Below are 16,718 nucleotides of genomic sequence, written 5' to 3'. Positions count from 1 at the left end.
CTTTATTTCCGTCAAATAATTTTATTTTTAACGCAACATAGGAACCAACTTTGGTAAATTGCTTGATGTTAAAAAGAGTTCGTCATTATTTGCCAGAGTAACACGACTTTAAAATCCTTAAAATAGATCATTTCTTCGTTTCACTTGAATCTCAATTGGGTCAGCTTTGAACAAAATTCGGCGTACAACATGAACTCCATATCTATGACATCCTGGATGTACTTGATAATATCTTAAGTCTATACAAATGAGACCGGCCCTATCCGTCAGTATTTGATTTTGGCATGTTGTAAAAAGAAAAAAAAATGCATTCGACTAAATATTCCAGCCCTCATTTTTTATTAGCTTTCATGAACGGCTCTCCCCTCAATCTGCATCCATTTTCTCTTCCTTTTAATGTAACTGAACATGTCGTAAAGTTTTCTTAAGATAGAGATTAAGTTGTGGACTGACCCATAATTCGATCAATCTCGTTAGTAGCATGGTTTTGACGTGAATGACGGTACAACGTCACCCATTTCTCCGTTTTGTTGAGTATTTCCCGACCGACATGCGCATATACTTTCTATCGACATTTGATGTTTAAACTTAACCAAAGAATATCTGTATTTGAGGTCCAATGTTGTCATATCTGATGTCCATGACTTCTACATCAACAGATCAACAGACATTTTTTTTTTTTTTTTTTCATTTTCAAATTGAAAGTGATTCTATTATCTTACTTGTATGTTACGTGTCTCTAGCCAGTATTAAACAAAATTACCTCGTGCACACGTGAGTTTGAACATATGAACAACAGAGAAATTAAATAACGCCGTTGAAAGGTAAAACAAAATATTTGTAAAAATTTAACTTTTTTTATTCCGAGAATAAAATACATATACAATTTAAATCATCACATACTTGCTTTTCAACTATTAACAATATATAAAATTTAACAAAAGCATTTTCATAATATTTTATATTTTTATATGCCAAGAAAGACATTTTTAATAACCTTATATATTTACAATCATGTTAATAATCCAATGATATAGGTAACAGATATAAGTATTTTCAGTGAGTAATATTATATATTGTAACGACATTTTGGAAAACACGATTTTGTTTAAACAATATTTCGTACCATTGAGTTCCAAATTAACTTTTTGAACCGGGAAAAATAGAGATAATATCGCGCATTCCACAAATAGCCAACAAACTTACAAATGCGTTATTGAATATGAATTACTTATAGCATATTGCAACCGGAAGTCCTAAAGACTAGCAATGCACATGCGCAGTAATGAGACGGCCTGTGTTTACAATGTAAATCCATTGCTACAGAGAGATATTACGTCTACAACATATCAAACTAGTTAAGTATAGTAAAAGCATCAAAATGATATAATATGCTAGTTGTGACACCAATTAAAATGTCATACGCTAAATGGGTTCAGATTTTGCAAGTATAGTTACTGAAAATTAATGAAATACCTACAGAATATATCATATATACTTTTAAGTATTGTAAACATCCTTTGACGCCGGCGAATTTCTATTAAAGAGAATCCCACTGATGGTTTGTCATTTTTCCCTCTAATTTTTAAAATCGTTGAAATAAAGCAGATTGGAATGAAATATCTGTCATAATTATGTCAGTTTCTCTGTGATGATAAACAAATAAAAAAGTTTACTTGAGCACTAGAAAGAAATCAAAGTGAACAATTTCCAGGCCAGTCATTGACCAGATTCCAGAAGCACATTTGATAAAACCTTAGGCGAACGGTTATATATTGTAAGTCTTCTAGGATCACATCGACAAATTGTCTGCTGAACAAACGTCAAGGAGATGCAGGTGATTGACACTGTTACATGACATATACACGAAATGTGGTGATGTTTACTTCGCCTACAGATACGTATACACATAACATGGTGACGTATTGGACACACAAACAAACAGATCCACAACAGTGCTGCTGACTTTTGACACATCTTTCGCGGTGTTTGAAAGAAATGACGTTCACGTCTCTAACGGGTAAAGGAACTGTTGACAACCCTGTTCCCTACCGGTAGAGGAGGGCGGTAATTGTTGACAATATTAGCTCCTTCAGAGTCTTGAAGCAATCGGAGTGATCCCATCTGTCATCAATAAAAAAAAATATTGATATCAAAAACTGCTATAAATAGTTTAAAACCACAAAAATACTTACAATAAAATCATTAATTTTCGTGAAAGATTTATTTTCATTGGTTTTGTGGTCACTTTTAACCCACGAATTTATACTGTTACATTACGTAAAAATGAAACTTATTAAGCTATACTTATCGATGAAATAAAGTATCCACGAAAAAGTTTTTTATTAAAATGAACGACACGAAAATTAATTCAGTATGTTGATTTTGATTCATCACTGACAAACTATCACATTTTTTTTTAAGATACATGTATAAAAATGTACACAGTATAAACAAGCATGTCCGTCTTGATATACTACGCAGTATGTTTTATGTATGGAAATCCAAAATCAGGCGAGTCGAAATATGTAAGTTGTTTCTCAAAATATCGAATAACAAATGGGTAAAGGCGAGATGGATAAAGGAAAAGTGTACAGCATGCCTTCTATATGACGCGAGATTTACAGTCATACGTCAAATGAATCAGGCGTATGGCCCAGCAATACGGACGTCAAACTGCGGGAGACTCGGACGTATGGACCAGCAGTGCGGACGTCAAACTGCGGGAGAGTCAGATGTATGGCCCAGCAGTGCGGACGTCAAACTGCGGGAGAGTCAAACGTAAGGCCCAGCAGTGCGGACGTCAAACTGCTGGAGTCGGACGTATGGACCAGCAGTGCGGACGTCAAACTGCAGAAGGTCATTCGTCTGAAGAGTTTGTCGTTCTTTCCAATAGTTTGAATGTTAAATGTCGAAAAGAGATTTTGCATGGAATGATAGTCTTCAAACGGCAAACGTCAGTAGCGTCAGACATATTGTGACGTCACAGATCGGAAAAGTCCAGTTTTGTGTACCCACCTGTTCTTCGGATATCTCCAGTGGTGTCTGGAACACTATCCACGTGACACTCTCAAACAGTGGTGGGGTAGTGAGAGACCCCTTGTACGTCCAGTATGTCGACAAATCTGTTAATACAAAACCGCTGACTTTAATACTCGCCTATTTTCCCGTGGTATTAATATTTATACAACAGCAAACAACAGCTTTTAACTTAGATTATATAACAGTTACCTCCCCTCCCATATTTACCAGAAAACAAGATTATATAACAGTTACCTCCCCTGCCATACTTGCCAGAAAACAAACATCGTGGATCAAAAGACTCCTCCATGTTGGTCTTTTTTCCCGTCATCATTACATTCCCAAGACCTTTTGCAATTTTTTCAAACCCTTTGTGACTCTTTCCAACCTGAAACAATAAACATGTACATGATGTGCATTTTCTTCTCGTAAAAGTCACTTTGCAGCTCCGTTACAGATAATCAATTCACCATAAACATTCAATTTCATTTCATATGGCTAAATATGTTATATTTATTTTCTACTGTTCCCGCTTTACCACGGCAGTGTCGATATTTACACTAACCATGCACCTTTGTCGCCACAACATATTATAAATACATTTTTTCCGAGACTCTCAAATTGCATTTTATTCACAATAAAAAATTCTACTTAACGGGAAAATTGGATCAGTGCACCAATTGTATCCAAGAAATCAAGGAATGAAAGCAAATCATGTCACTTAGATTCATTTGTGGACACAGAAATTCGTGATTTGAAAATACGTGAATCTACAAACCACGAAAATTACAATCAAGCGAAAATTACTGATGTTACAGTAACTATTTACACTCGTTGATCCCGTACCTAAAAACTAACAGTGTATGGTGGCACTCTTTAGCAACACAATATAGCTATTGACACTAACACTAATCATGCCCTTTTGTGCCCCCCCCCCCCCCCCCTCTCTCTCTCTCTCTCTCTCTCTCTCTCTCTCTCTCTCTCTCTCTCTCTCTCTCTCTCTCTCTCTCTCTCTCTCTCTCTCTCTCTCTCTCTCTCTCTCTCTCTCTCTCTCTCTCTCTCTCTCTCTCTCTCTCTCCCTCTCTCTCTCTCTCTCTCTCTCTCTCTCTCTCTCTCTCTCTCTCTCTCTCTCTCTCTCTCCCCCCCCTCCCTCCCCCCATCTCTCTCCCTCTCTATCTCTCCCTCTCTCCCTCGACTCCATACCTTCACCATGAATCCAAACACTGCCAGTCCGTCCGTTTTATCTGCGGCGTTGGCAAAAGTTCCATACTTTGAGTTGTAGTGGACAAGGTGAAGCTAGTAAATAAAAGTAAAAATTGTTTGATAAAAAAATCCAATAAAAATATGTGCCAAGTATACAAGTGTTATTTTATATAACCTAAAACAGTTTTGCTATCGACAGTAGTTGAATTCTCGGTCATGCTATACGGATCCGAGTGAATATCTCATTTCCGCTAGGAGGTATTTCCAATATCTTATATAACGTGTAGTGCAAAGAGATTTCGGTTCAAAGGGTTGAAAACTGCCTTTGTGTGAAATGGTATGTGGACTTCAGGGACTACGTTCGGATACACATCGTATTCACGATTGACATATTATTCCACTGTCTCACACGTGTACATGATTCATAAAAGATTCGCAGAGAAAAAAATGGTTGAACGATACGCTTTAACTACTAAAGATTTAAAACATTTTAACAAATTGCTGTAACACCGGACAGCATCCAACATACCTCTGCATCATACATCTCTCCGTCGATAGTATGTTCCGACCCCTGTCCTTTATTTTTCCCCCAATGGAGATGGAACTGTTCTAACAGATAGGTGCCCTCCAAGGGACCGCCGCACAATTCTGTAACGAAAAAAAAAACATTATGATAACAGAACAAAGATACATCGTTTTCGTCGGCTCTCTTTGAAATCATTTAGGTTGCAGAACACAGTTTCTCGGTGTGGCCATGGGTGATTTTTTTTGTTCGTTAGATTACCCCATTATCAAGGTTTAAATTTAAATTTTAAAAATAAATCCTTGATAAAATTGATCTTATCATGTTGAAGTGGACAATGTGGGGTTTCATTTTTTTCGGATTAACATTTTAGCTTTGTGTTGGAGATTACTATTTGGGCAGTGTCGAATCTGTGTCTACGCACCAAAAACTAGCTTTACAGGAAGTGAAATTTTCATAGTGTTTACATGTGGTTATGTTATGAAGGATTTCCGAGTTGGAATTTGCTGAAATGTAAGTACTTTGTTACCAAGACAGTGTTGTTGATTTTAAGGTTGGTGTTTATATTTCAAAAAGAAATAAATTTCTTCTATAAAGTTGTAGTTTTAGGTTGGAATTAGCAGTATTTTTGCATTTTTAGCATTTTTTCAGTAGGTAACCATGGCAATCACATGTCAGAAATCAGAAGAAAAGTTTTATTTACACAAATTTTATCTCTACTATCAATGTAATTTTTATGTAGTTTATAAATATATGTAATGTAATGATGTATTTTTCATAACAAAAGTGCTATACCTGTATATCTCAAACATGACCAATAATTTCAGAAAAATTCAAATTAACTTTCCTGCTACCTTAAAACGTTCACTGATCTTAATTGTCTAGTGGCTTACCGGATCTTTCCTTCATTTGTGCCTTGACGGAATGGCCATTGTTCTCCAACTCCATGTTGGTCTCAGCTTTGTAGTTCACTTGGAACGGGTGGTCGGGGAGAGTAGGGTCAAATTCGGCCTGGGCAGTCACAATGTCTATCGGGGACTGACGTTTGCCGTCTTTAGCAATGGCGTAAGATTTGTACCAATGATCTGGTCCTGTGAACAAAATGTTGTTTGAAAAAACATGTCATTACCGTTGAAAGGAAAACAGGAATTTCGAGATACCGAGTTTTTTTTTCGATTTTAATGGACCCAAAAATTGTTTTCAATATACGATGCGGGATTTGATGGGCCTTGGCACAAAACCAGTTTATCATTTTGTTTCCTTATACGGCCCTGACTTTCTTGGACATTGAACGAGAAAACAAAAATCAATTTTTTATAAAGACGACCGAAGTTGAGGTCTTAAACCTTTCGAATACGTTTCCAGGTCTTGTGATATAAATGAAAACCTTTGAAAATTCCACCTGTCTTATATGATTGCAACCCCAATAGGAATTTAAATTATTTCGGACAAAAATTTTGACAAGATTTAGTTTTGTTTTTGTTTTCAATATTTTGTTATGATTTTGAAGAAAACTATTTTTTCTTAATAGAAGTAGTACTGATATGTGTATAACGAAAGATACGATGCATAGTCACCATGGCAACAGAACGAGTTATAAAGATTGTTATAATTTGTTTTGACATATACCGTTAATTCACAACTGAGAGTAAGATATATTGATATACCTGTGTTGACTTCCGTTTTACTTCTTTGACAGTAGAAAAACTCATATAAGGTAATGGATCACATTCACAATATCTAAAAAAATGTTTTACATACAGATACAGGTACCAACAAAAAGCTATATAAATATACACAGGATTTCAAGATGGAAACCGCTCAAACGGTCACTCTAAAGGTATGCCTTACCGACTGTCGCTCATACCAAGAGAAATAACAGACTGGAATCCATGTGACGTCACCCAGAGCAATATATTTGGGCGTCTTTCACTCGAACAAAACAAGCGGGATTCAACTTTTACAAACTTAATGAGAATGCATTGACCTCTTTGTAGGATAGGTCAAACTACTCAGCTGTCCTAATGATAGGGTGCAATGAACCCGTCCGTGGGTAGAAGGTAAAATGCTCACCCTGCCCTGCAGGTACGGAGCAAGATTGTTAGGGCTTCTTTCTGAATAACCCTGTTTTTCCAAACTCCTCACCTGACAACACTGTTGTTTTAATTTTGAGTTATTGTCGCGTGATATTGACTATGATTTCTATCCCTAAACTGATTAACTTTCATCTTTCATCCCTGATTGTCAGTATAATGTCACCGAGTCAGATGTAATGCTTCTGCACAACTATACCAAAACTATGACATTTCAGTGTGATGACACTATGAAGTGTTTTAGTCACTAGGGTGTCACAAGGTATTGCGCTGTGCTACAGTGTCGAGATATTGACATTTCAGTGTGACGACACTTTAAAAAGGTGTCCGTCAGTCACCCCATGATTCGTGTTTATCGCGTGATGATCTGTTTCTGAAAACACTTACCATTGTTGTTACCGTATCCCCAAGCGTGACTCATATTTGGAGTAGATTGTTTGTCTTTTCTTGGTGTAGAAATTGATACTTGGACGAACCACCCTGTAAAACAGAAATACACATTTTAGTGTCAAGTATAGTACGTGTGTGTACTCGGTAACTCAGACACACGTGTAAATGTCAAGTTAAGTACGTTTTTACACGTGTGTACATTCGGTAACACCGACAAACACGTGTAAATGCCAAGTATATTGCGTGTGTGCATCCTGCAATTCAGAAATACATGTGACAATCACATGTGTGTCTCCTAAAAATTCTCGAGTTTGTGTGCACACAGAACAAAAATTATTTAGGACAATTTCGATTCGCTATTATGTTAAAAATCATATAATTTGACTAAATGGTTTGCAAACAGCCATTGATGTAAAAATGCTAAATCGTAATTTTACCGTGTAAACAAAACGGTTTATAATCGAAGTATTGTAGTTCATTTATTTCACTATATATGAAAAGTAAGGATTCATATTTGAAACCGTACTATTCATTTCTCAAAACTGGTGATTTTAAAACAATCAAAAAGACGTTATTTAAATTATTTCTAAATATACATCACAAGACATTTCAAATATACATCATATTCCTCCTAGTTCGGATATGCATTGTGGGATTTCGAATAACTAATGGATTTCGGACACAAATAATGGATTTCGAATATAACTGATGGATTTCGAATACAACTAAAGAATTTCGGACACAAATAATGGATTTCGAATATAACTGATGGATTTCGAACACAAATAATGGATTTCGAATATAACTGATGGATTTCGAACACAAATAATGGATTTCGAATATAACTGATGGATTTCGAACACAAATAATGGATTTCGAATATATCATGGATTTCGAACACAAATAATGGATTTCGAATATATTGAATCTGATGTAGATCTAATAAAGAAAAGAAAAACAACAGTTATCATAATATTGATAACATTACACAAGCATATTGCAATGTTTTACGATCTATATTCAAGATTGAACAATACAACGTCATAGATGCATGTGTAACAAACATTCTCGTGTAAAACCGTAAGAACACATCACGTGATTTCAAAAACACAATTACGCATGTACGAATTACACATATAGCACAACAATAAAGACATGCGTGCAAAACGCGTGTTACTCACAATCGCCCCGACCTCCAGCTCAGAGACGTTTGAATGATAAGATATAAAGTTAGACCTGTCCTATATATCTTGACCAAAATACATCAATTTCACGTGTACGGGTCTGTCATAACATTTTTCAATGTTTGTCAACAACACGCTGACGTATTCTAATAACTTATATAGTAACGCTTGACCAAACTCAATAACGCGTGTATGATTTATGGGTGATACCAACAAGGCGATGACGGGTGGTGGGGCAGAAATATCAAACAAGAGATGACCATTAGGTAAACGGACATGCTAATATTGTCTCTGGATTCAACACTGACGAGCGATCGATAAAGCAAATTGTGAACTCTCTACCCCAGAGATGTAAAATTTTATCAAAAAGGAAATTAATCAGATTTAACACAGACTCCTTAACACACAGCACATCTATCTCTGTGGATCTGAAACAGATTTACTGTGTACTTTGTATTTTTTGTGATATTTTTAGAAATAATTCATCATATTTACTGAAGTTTACAGAACATAAAATTCCTAAATCACAAGAAATAAGGGGTTTATTTTTTTTTTCCAAGTCTGAAACACCTCATAGCGCCAATCAAACAAACAGACATTCTTACATGAGTGTCGATGAAACACGTAATTTATAAATGATTTGAAAATGTGGGTGACGTACTAAATTATTTAACGAGTTTAGTCAATCCTTATCACATCGTCACGAGTGTAAGATTTTATCTTATCATATAACCCGTATTTCTTTTTTTTTAAACAGGCGAAAACTCTCCATTGACCGTATGACACAACAGGCCAGTTATGAGATAGAAAATTTCAAATTACGCTCGAAGTAAATAATATATTGTGCACTCAGTTCTAAACGTAACTCGGCGACATAACTCTGATTGCGTGCAACCTTTTGATTCGTTCGAACAGTGGCACGATTCAGATTATATGCATATACATGACACTATTCTAAAATTATCTGATATATGAAAATTATCAAATGTATTTAATTATGGGGCTGCAGCACCTCCCCGTCTAGATTTTGACTTTTTGTTTATTTTCCTTTGTCGCCTCCCAGGCTTCAAAATTTAGGCCCGTGGCAACACTGCCAAGTCCTATTAGGGCGAAACAGTTGTATGACGCAGTTTACATTACTGTTTGGCTCAACTGTATCTAATTCTAAATTTGTATTTACAGGTACTATAGACTTGTGTGCCTTTTGCATCAACCTCTAGATTGGGACGATGCTTACCAGAACCTTTCTACTGTCAGAAACAGCTGCAGTGCTCGAGAGAAGTAGAAATGAATACACACAGAAAACACACATGATGATACCAGACGTTTGATTACGTTTATCCGTTAGTCTGTGATCATGCTTTTGGTATTTTTGGAGTATTTACCGTTTTAACGACTGGGTTGCGCTGCGTACAGAACGATTCCAGCATCGTCTACCCCCCATGCAAGTGTGCTGCAGACCATTAGACAGAGGTCTGGAACCGATGCAGATACTTGATCCAGAATATATTGATTCAATATACAATGAGGGCTGTAAATATATGCTATCACGCAGCAGAACTATTGCCACACTCTATAATGATAGACACACGCAAGGTTAACTAAAACTCAATTATCAACGTGCGAGAAAGGGCTTCTCCCTAATAGAGAGTCAATCCCGATTCAAATGGTCATGCTTTTAAATATTAGAGTTTAAGGTATTGAATTTTCACCTTTTTATTGCATACAAAAATAAACAATCTTTCCATAAAGACCTGTTGTCATGGTTATTCTGTTCCTCAACTTTTAGCAGTGACGTTGGTTAAAAGTACAGCGATCAACAAGCGAGTCCCGTGTCTTGTTCTCATTAAAATTCGGTGGAACTTTTAGAATTTCTCGCCACACTTAAACTTTAAATTATGCGATCAATTGTTTCAGCAATAAAGTTGAAAAGGACTGTTTAAAATAAATTGTAGATTGAACAATCTTAATTCAACGTTATTATATCGAAAAGGATGAGAATGTCATGCAGGAACAGATGATAACCAAATGTGCTTATATAGTGTGAAAACTGAGCAAATTGATAAATAAACTTTGGATCTGTAGTAAACGATACATTGTATAATGCTAGTCTCGTCAACTATATGTCACACAGCTGCTACAGGGAACGACAACAATTAGAGACCGGGATCCATATTTAAATGCCATCTAATGTCTAGATGAGCACGTGTTGCTGAAACGCATTAGCCCTCGCCCCCTCCGGATTTAGAGATATTTTCTGAATACAAAATAGAACCTTTCTTCATTTGTTCTTCGTTGTCTCAAAGTTTCTTTATTCTCAGTGGTGTAAACTCCATACACCCACATTAATGCAATTCACCTGACAGTAGAGAGTTATCTCCCCCTATAGTTATCTCGCTATAAAATGTTATACCTATTTAGAACATCTCAAGACATATGTCAGCTTTATGTCTTATTAACAGCTTTATCCATTATAAAAATACCTTTATATATTGTAAATTATTTACATTGATATACATATAATATACATACATATGAATGTATCACTTATATACAAACTTTCCGCTATCATAAACACCTGTTATCTAAAGTTTTACTTTCCCGATACAAAATGTACATTCATGTACTTAAGAATATAATTTATTTCTCTATAAATCAACTTCTGAAACGCTTTAACATTTTGATCTATATATAACTCGGTCGTTTTCCCAACTTACTCTCCTTACATGTATATGAATTTTACCCTTCTTAACTTCGAAATGTATTTCCTGTGCACGGTTTTCTATAATTATCTTCGCACATGCACATTACTTAACGAGATCGATCATATTATCGTGACGCTGGTATCACGGAGTGTTGTCGTGATTTTAACTTTATCGCTCTGATAGAATGTGGCAAGCCTCCAGCATGATGTCCAGTGATGTAGCCACCACAGCCATATGCACTACAAGACGACTTCGCCTAACAAATAAGAGCATGTTTTTCGGGGCAGACGGTAAATATTAATCTGTCTGTCATTTGCGAACAGAAACTGAAGATGTAGTTAGCGGATTAATGCAAACTGCGCGGTTTTTTTGTTTTGTTTTGTTGGGTTTTTTTTGTTTTTTTTATTATTATTTGTCTTTTTTTTGTTTTTTTTAGTTTTTTATATATATAAACCAAAAACATGTTCTGACACATTCCTTAAACATAAAATGGTATATCTCCTTCAGATATATTTACTATTCTCGGTGTTAAGACCGGCTGACCTTTTTTACGCGCCCTGAACAAAGTAAGTTCCAACTCACCGCATGTTGAACTATGTTTCGGCAAAGATTCGCCTCCAATTTCCAGTTTACAGACACACTTTCTTTTGTGCGACCTTCGAGTTTCCTCTCCCGTTCTTTCCTCCCATGACTGCGTTTGCGACTGCATTTTCGATGCGAGTATGGTGATGTTACTGTACCAGCAACGTATAGGTATTGTACTTTGTCAACGGTCGTCTTGGTTTCGCAGGAAATGTATTCTTTCTAAAAGTCCAGTATTCAAATATAATTTGAAATTATCAATCGGTGTGATAGCTGTCTTTTATCGTCTTTAGACAGACAGAATTAATCGTTAAGACTGTGCAGGTTTCTGTCATCCACACGCTACCCGTTCCTTTTTTATAATGCCAGAGAGAATCCGTCACAGTGAGAATGTCCGGATGTGTCCAGATTTATGAAAAAGATCACGTGAGATTTAACGAACGCGTATAGATTACGTCACAGAATTGTACTCATCGTTCCTAACGAGTATCGATCATCTATAATTGTATCGTGACTCGTTAGGAGTGTTCAGAGCTGTAAGCACTTGGATGGATCGATGATAAGTTCCGAAAATTGGAGATCAGCTACCGTGAAGCCTAAAACCGTTCGTCAGCACTTTTAAAAAACACACATAGAAATCTTTAATGTACATGCACAAAGATGAACAAAACTTATCCGTCATTGAAGGTATTAAATTGGCGCCCAACCTCGCCACGAGCGATGCCGGTAGCAAATAAGGTTGTACAATCTCCAAGTAAAGAATTATCTTGGGGGATTGGAGGGGGAATATCTGCCCGGGACGTAACATCCTAGCAATCATTTGTGACATGATAGAATCACAGGGACGATGGCACTTGTATTATATAATACTGTAGAATATATAAAATCAATAGGAATTTTACATTCTGCCGAACTTGGCAAACACGTTGCACGTTTTTTTCTATTCTAGAACATGTAGTTACTATTAAAAGAATGATGGGAAAAATGGCTTGGTTTTTTCAGTTCTATTTAATTAGATTTATTTCTTAACTTCATGATTTTTATATTATATCAATGAGGAACAGTTTGAAGCAGAAAAAATATAGCAATTATTCCAGTAATATTGGTCAATTAGTATTGTCCATTAAGTCATATACTTTGAAGGGGCGATCATCATCGAATAAAATCTACGCATTCCATTGGATAATTAACGTCACATGGTGACTATTTCTACCAACGGAAGCGTGCCGTTATAGACGGCAATATGTCTGCCTACGTCAGTAAGGTAAGCGTCGCTTCGACATTTTGAACACTAAATATCACACGTCATAATAATGTCATTATTGTTTACTGTCTTTTCCCGTTGATTGCTGCACCTCGAGGTTATATACAAAAGAGATAGTTCGTTAAGGGTTAAAATAAAATAAAACGATTTATTCATTTTTCACATCTTATGTTCCCAATGATGTTTAATAAAATATCTTATCATTTTTTGTTTCACTTTCATGATGTTGGGAAAGTTCCTTGATGAAATAAAACATTTATTTCGTCACTGTTGGATGACAGAAGTACTTAGGGTCGCCGGGTTAACGGCAGGTCTCGGCTTCCTCTTGCCCCTATAAATCTAACTGACTTTCTGTGTTTCAGAAGCAAGACCGTCTGTCTGGGCTTCGTCTCGTCGCCAATAAATCTAAATGACCATCTTTATTTCTGTGGACTTTAGACAATATCCTTGTTTTACATAAATTGATTATTCTTGATTCATTTCATCATTCGAACTTGCCTTTCCCTTTAAAAAAAATATCTCCATTCTGGTATACTTCGGCCGTATTTTCTGGTCAACTACAACTTTAAACGGACGTTACTCATTGTTCATTTATAAAACTTTGCCCTTAGTCTTAACTTACTACTATATGGCTCTCCCAATATTGATTATTTGAAAAATATAGGAGTATGCAACACTGTACAGCAATATATCGAGCGCTCTGGGAGATTCGGGTAGACTTCATACAAGTGGGAACCATGAATATATACATTGTACTATATGTTAATCATTCACTTTGATTTGTATATTCATATGTCATCACGTGTTGTTTTCTTAGTGTACATTTATTTATAAGGAGAAGACGTCGTAGGTTGAAATAACTTGAGTCTAATCCTTTTGCTCATACACTTGGCAATACAATGTTTAAACTAAAAAAACTAAACTATTAAACTTTATACAATTTTGTCTTTAACACTAATAAAACTTTGCAGTGTATATAATATTATTTGTAACCAAAATACCATAAATATCCTTTTCACCAATATTTCAATGGTTTTTACAAAGACACACAGGTAAACAGTACCTTATAATACTTCGGAATTACGTTTGTCCCTCAGTATCACCGTAGGAATGTTTTTGAAATTAAAGAAAAAAACGAAATACATTGTACACAGATTTCAAAGACAAGTGTTACAAAGTGCATAACCTTGTTACACAAGTAAATCTAAATGAAATTTTTGACCTGAATGAAAAAAATAAATCAAATAAACACAGGGACTTCAAGTCTACTTCACCGACTAAAGGTATACACAGAGAAATCAAATCAAGATCCAAGTGTTAACGTTTATAACTGGTAATGAATCACTAATGTCTTGATAAAACTGTCGGATGCAATCCAGTCATAATTTAAGAGACCCTTCATTGTCAAAGAGTGGAAAACTTTCAACTTGTCAAATTGGACCATATCACACGCCCCGACCTGGCTAGTGACACATTTATTGAACTCACAATAGAAAAACTTAACCAGCGACTGTCGTATTGTCAGAATTACAGACATTTAGCGTGTATGAATGTTTTCCTTGTTTTAAGCTGTTCTTTCCAGGCATCACCACTATTAAACTGCTATTACTAAAATGTGTTTAACGTTGTTTGTTTTTTTTTTCATGTTACGTAATTTTTCACTGTCTCCAGACGTTCTGCCAATTTAAGTGAGTGGTTCTATTTTATTGTAATAACATTTAATATTTCATGTGCTAGAGTCATTTTAAGTACCGTTTGTGTTCAGCACAATTCTCAAGTGTAGCCTAGTTACCGAACGTGAATACACTATGTGTTGTACTGGCAATGTGTCTTGTGGAGTTCTGGCAATATAAGTACTGTCGGTCTAAGTGACGTGTGCAGGACTGCCAATAAAAGTGTCGTGTGCATGTCTTACGATGAAACAGTCGTATGTAGTACTGTCAAATAAGTGTCTTGTGCATGACTACCAATTTAAATTTGTCGGGTGCATTACTTACGATGAAAGTAAGTTTAGGCCTTAATTAAAAAAGGGAAATTGGTTGCAGACAGATCGATGTAAATACGTAAATTAATGACTGGAAATTTATACAGTATAACAAAGCCATCGATAACAGATAGAAATCTCGCGAAATTTGTGTTCATTAACGCCATGCATCGATACGAATTTATCATTACACTACAAAAAATACAACGATCCTGTATTGTGCAATAGTGGTGATGTGTTTAGTGGGGTAGAGGCATCGTGCAATTGTAATCAATAATTAATTTTGAAAAGCTACTACATTCATATATAAATGAAAGCTTTCCTAGAGGTCCCAAGCAAGTATATATTTGTACCTTACATGATTTTAACTGTTTTCCTAACTAAACAACTCTAGACTTACTTTATAGTATTAAAATATCTCATCATTGTTCAATAGATATACTTTAAACGTACAAATTGAAAAAAAAAGATAGTTATTTTTAATGATCCTAAAGTAATACATCATAAGTGAATCCTGTACATTTTGCAGTATATTTATGACGTCATTGTTGCTGTCAGTCATTATGACGTTTAAGATGTTAAGCAGTTACATTAGTATCACGGACACCATCACCTTGAATAATTATTAATTATGACCTAAATTAAAAGTACAACATATGAAACACAGTCGGAGCTAGTTTTCGTGTATATATCTATTTTTTTTAATCTATTCAATGATCTTAAGACTGTTGCGGACTAATTGCTTTATAGGCACCATCAGGGTTTATTCAAATGAAAGATTTCTTACTACAGCGTAGATGATAAATCTTTTTCAAACAAAACCGTGGCCATTCTGTCCCCTTGGCATTTCATCCTAAATTTCAACGTTAACCAAGTTGATTGTAAAACTGTGAAAAATTCAGACATCTCTATGTCATCTGTGAGTGTCTGACACTTCTTCGTATCCAGTCCCCGACCTGAAGCCACGGAACCTTGTTCAGAAAATGTTAATCTGTTAAAGATCGTTACATATCAAATTGGTGCATACTGAACTTCGTTATTTTTATAAATTGATACCACCTCGTTACCTATAGCTAGTGTTTAAAAAATACATGGGTACTGTTACGGACGTACACATTAAGTTATAACAGAAGTGATCATCCCTGGGGTACTGTTACGGACATACACAAAGTTATAACAGTATTAATCATCCCTGTGGTATTGTTACGGACGTACACAAAAGTTATAACAGTACTGATAATTACTGTGGTATTGTTACGGACATACACAAAGTTATACCAGTAGTGATAATTACTGTGGTATTGTTACGGACGTACATACAAAGTTATAACAGTAGTGATAATTACTGTGGTATTGTTACGGACGTACACACAAATTTATAACAGTAGAGATTATCCATATTGTATTGTTACCGACGTACACACAAAGTTATAACAGTAGTGATCATCTGCGTGGTATTGTTACGGACGTACACAAAATTACAACAGTAGTGATAATTACTGTGGTATTGTTACGGACGTACAGATAAAGTTACAACAGTAGAGATTATCCATATTGTATTATTACGGACGTAAACACAAATTTATAACAGTAGAGATTATCCATATTGTATTGTTACGGACGTACACACAAAGTTATTACAGAAGTGGTCATCCCTGGGGTATTGTTACGGACGTACACAATGTTATAACAGAAGTGATCATCCCTGGGTAATGTTATGGACGTACACGCAAAATTTTAACAGCAGCGATCATCCACGTGGTATTGTT

General features: G+C 35.5%; 1 protein-coding gene across 2 annotated transcripts in view; it reads right to left on the bottom strand.

Moving 5' to 3' along the window:
* Nucleotides 1-877: 877 nt before the first annotated feature.
* The window catches only part of LOC132543236 (carbonic anhydrase 2-like), a 48,423-nt gene continuing 32,582 nt past the window's right edge, over nucleotides 878-16,718 (bottom strand). For both annotated transcript variants that reach the window (XM_060206717.1, XM_060206716.1), the window contains exons 2-8: nucleotides 7,228-7,320; nucleotides 5,641-5,838; nucleotides 4,754-4,872; nucleotides 4,225-4,317; nucleotides 3,295-3,409; nucleotides 3,019-3,125; nucleotides 878-2,124 (exon numbers count right to left, since the gene is read on the bottom strand). In XM_060206717.1, the coding sequence (XP_060062700.1) occupies nucleotides 2,014-2,124; nucleotides 3,019-3,125; nucleotides 3,295-3,409; nucleotides 4,225-4,317; nucleotides 4,754-4,872; nucleotides 5,641-5,838; nucleotides 7,228-7,261 (777 nt within the window). In that variant the 5' untranslated portion in view covers nucleotides 7,262-7,320 and the 3' untranslated portion in view covers nucleotides 878-2,013. The remainder of the gene's footprint in view (nucleotides 2,125-3,018; nucleotides 3,126-3,294; nucleotides 3,410-4,224; nucleotides 4,318-4,753; nucleotides 4,873-5,640; nucleotides 5,839-7,227; nucleotides 7,321-16,718) is intronic.

This window comes from Ylistrum balloti, unplaced genomic scaffold, assembly GCF_031769215.1.
Source record: "Ylistrum balloti isolate Yb309-2 unplaced genomic scaffold, AGI_CSIRO_Ybal_v1 Utg369746, whole genome shotgun sequence".
In the NCBI taxonomy this organism is placed as follows: domain Eukaryota; kingdom Metazoa; phylum Mollusca; class Bivalvia; order Pectinida; family Pectinidae; genus Ylistrum; species Ylistrum balloti.
Note: the sequence above shows the minus strand (reverse complement) of the source record. Positions and strands in the feature narration are given on the sequence as shown.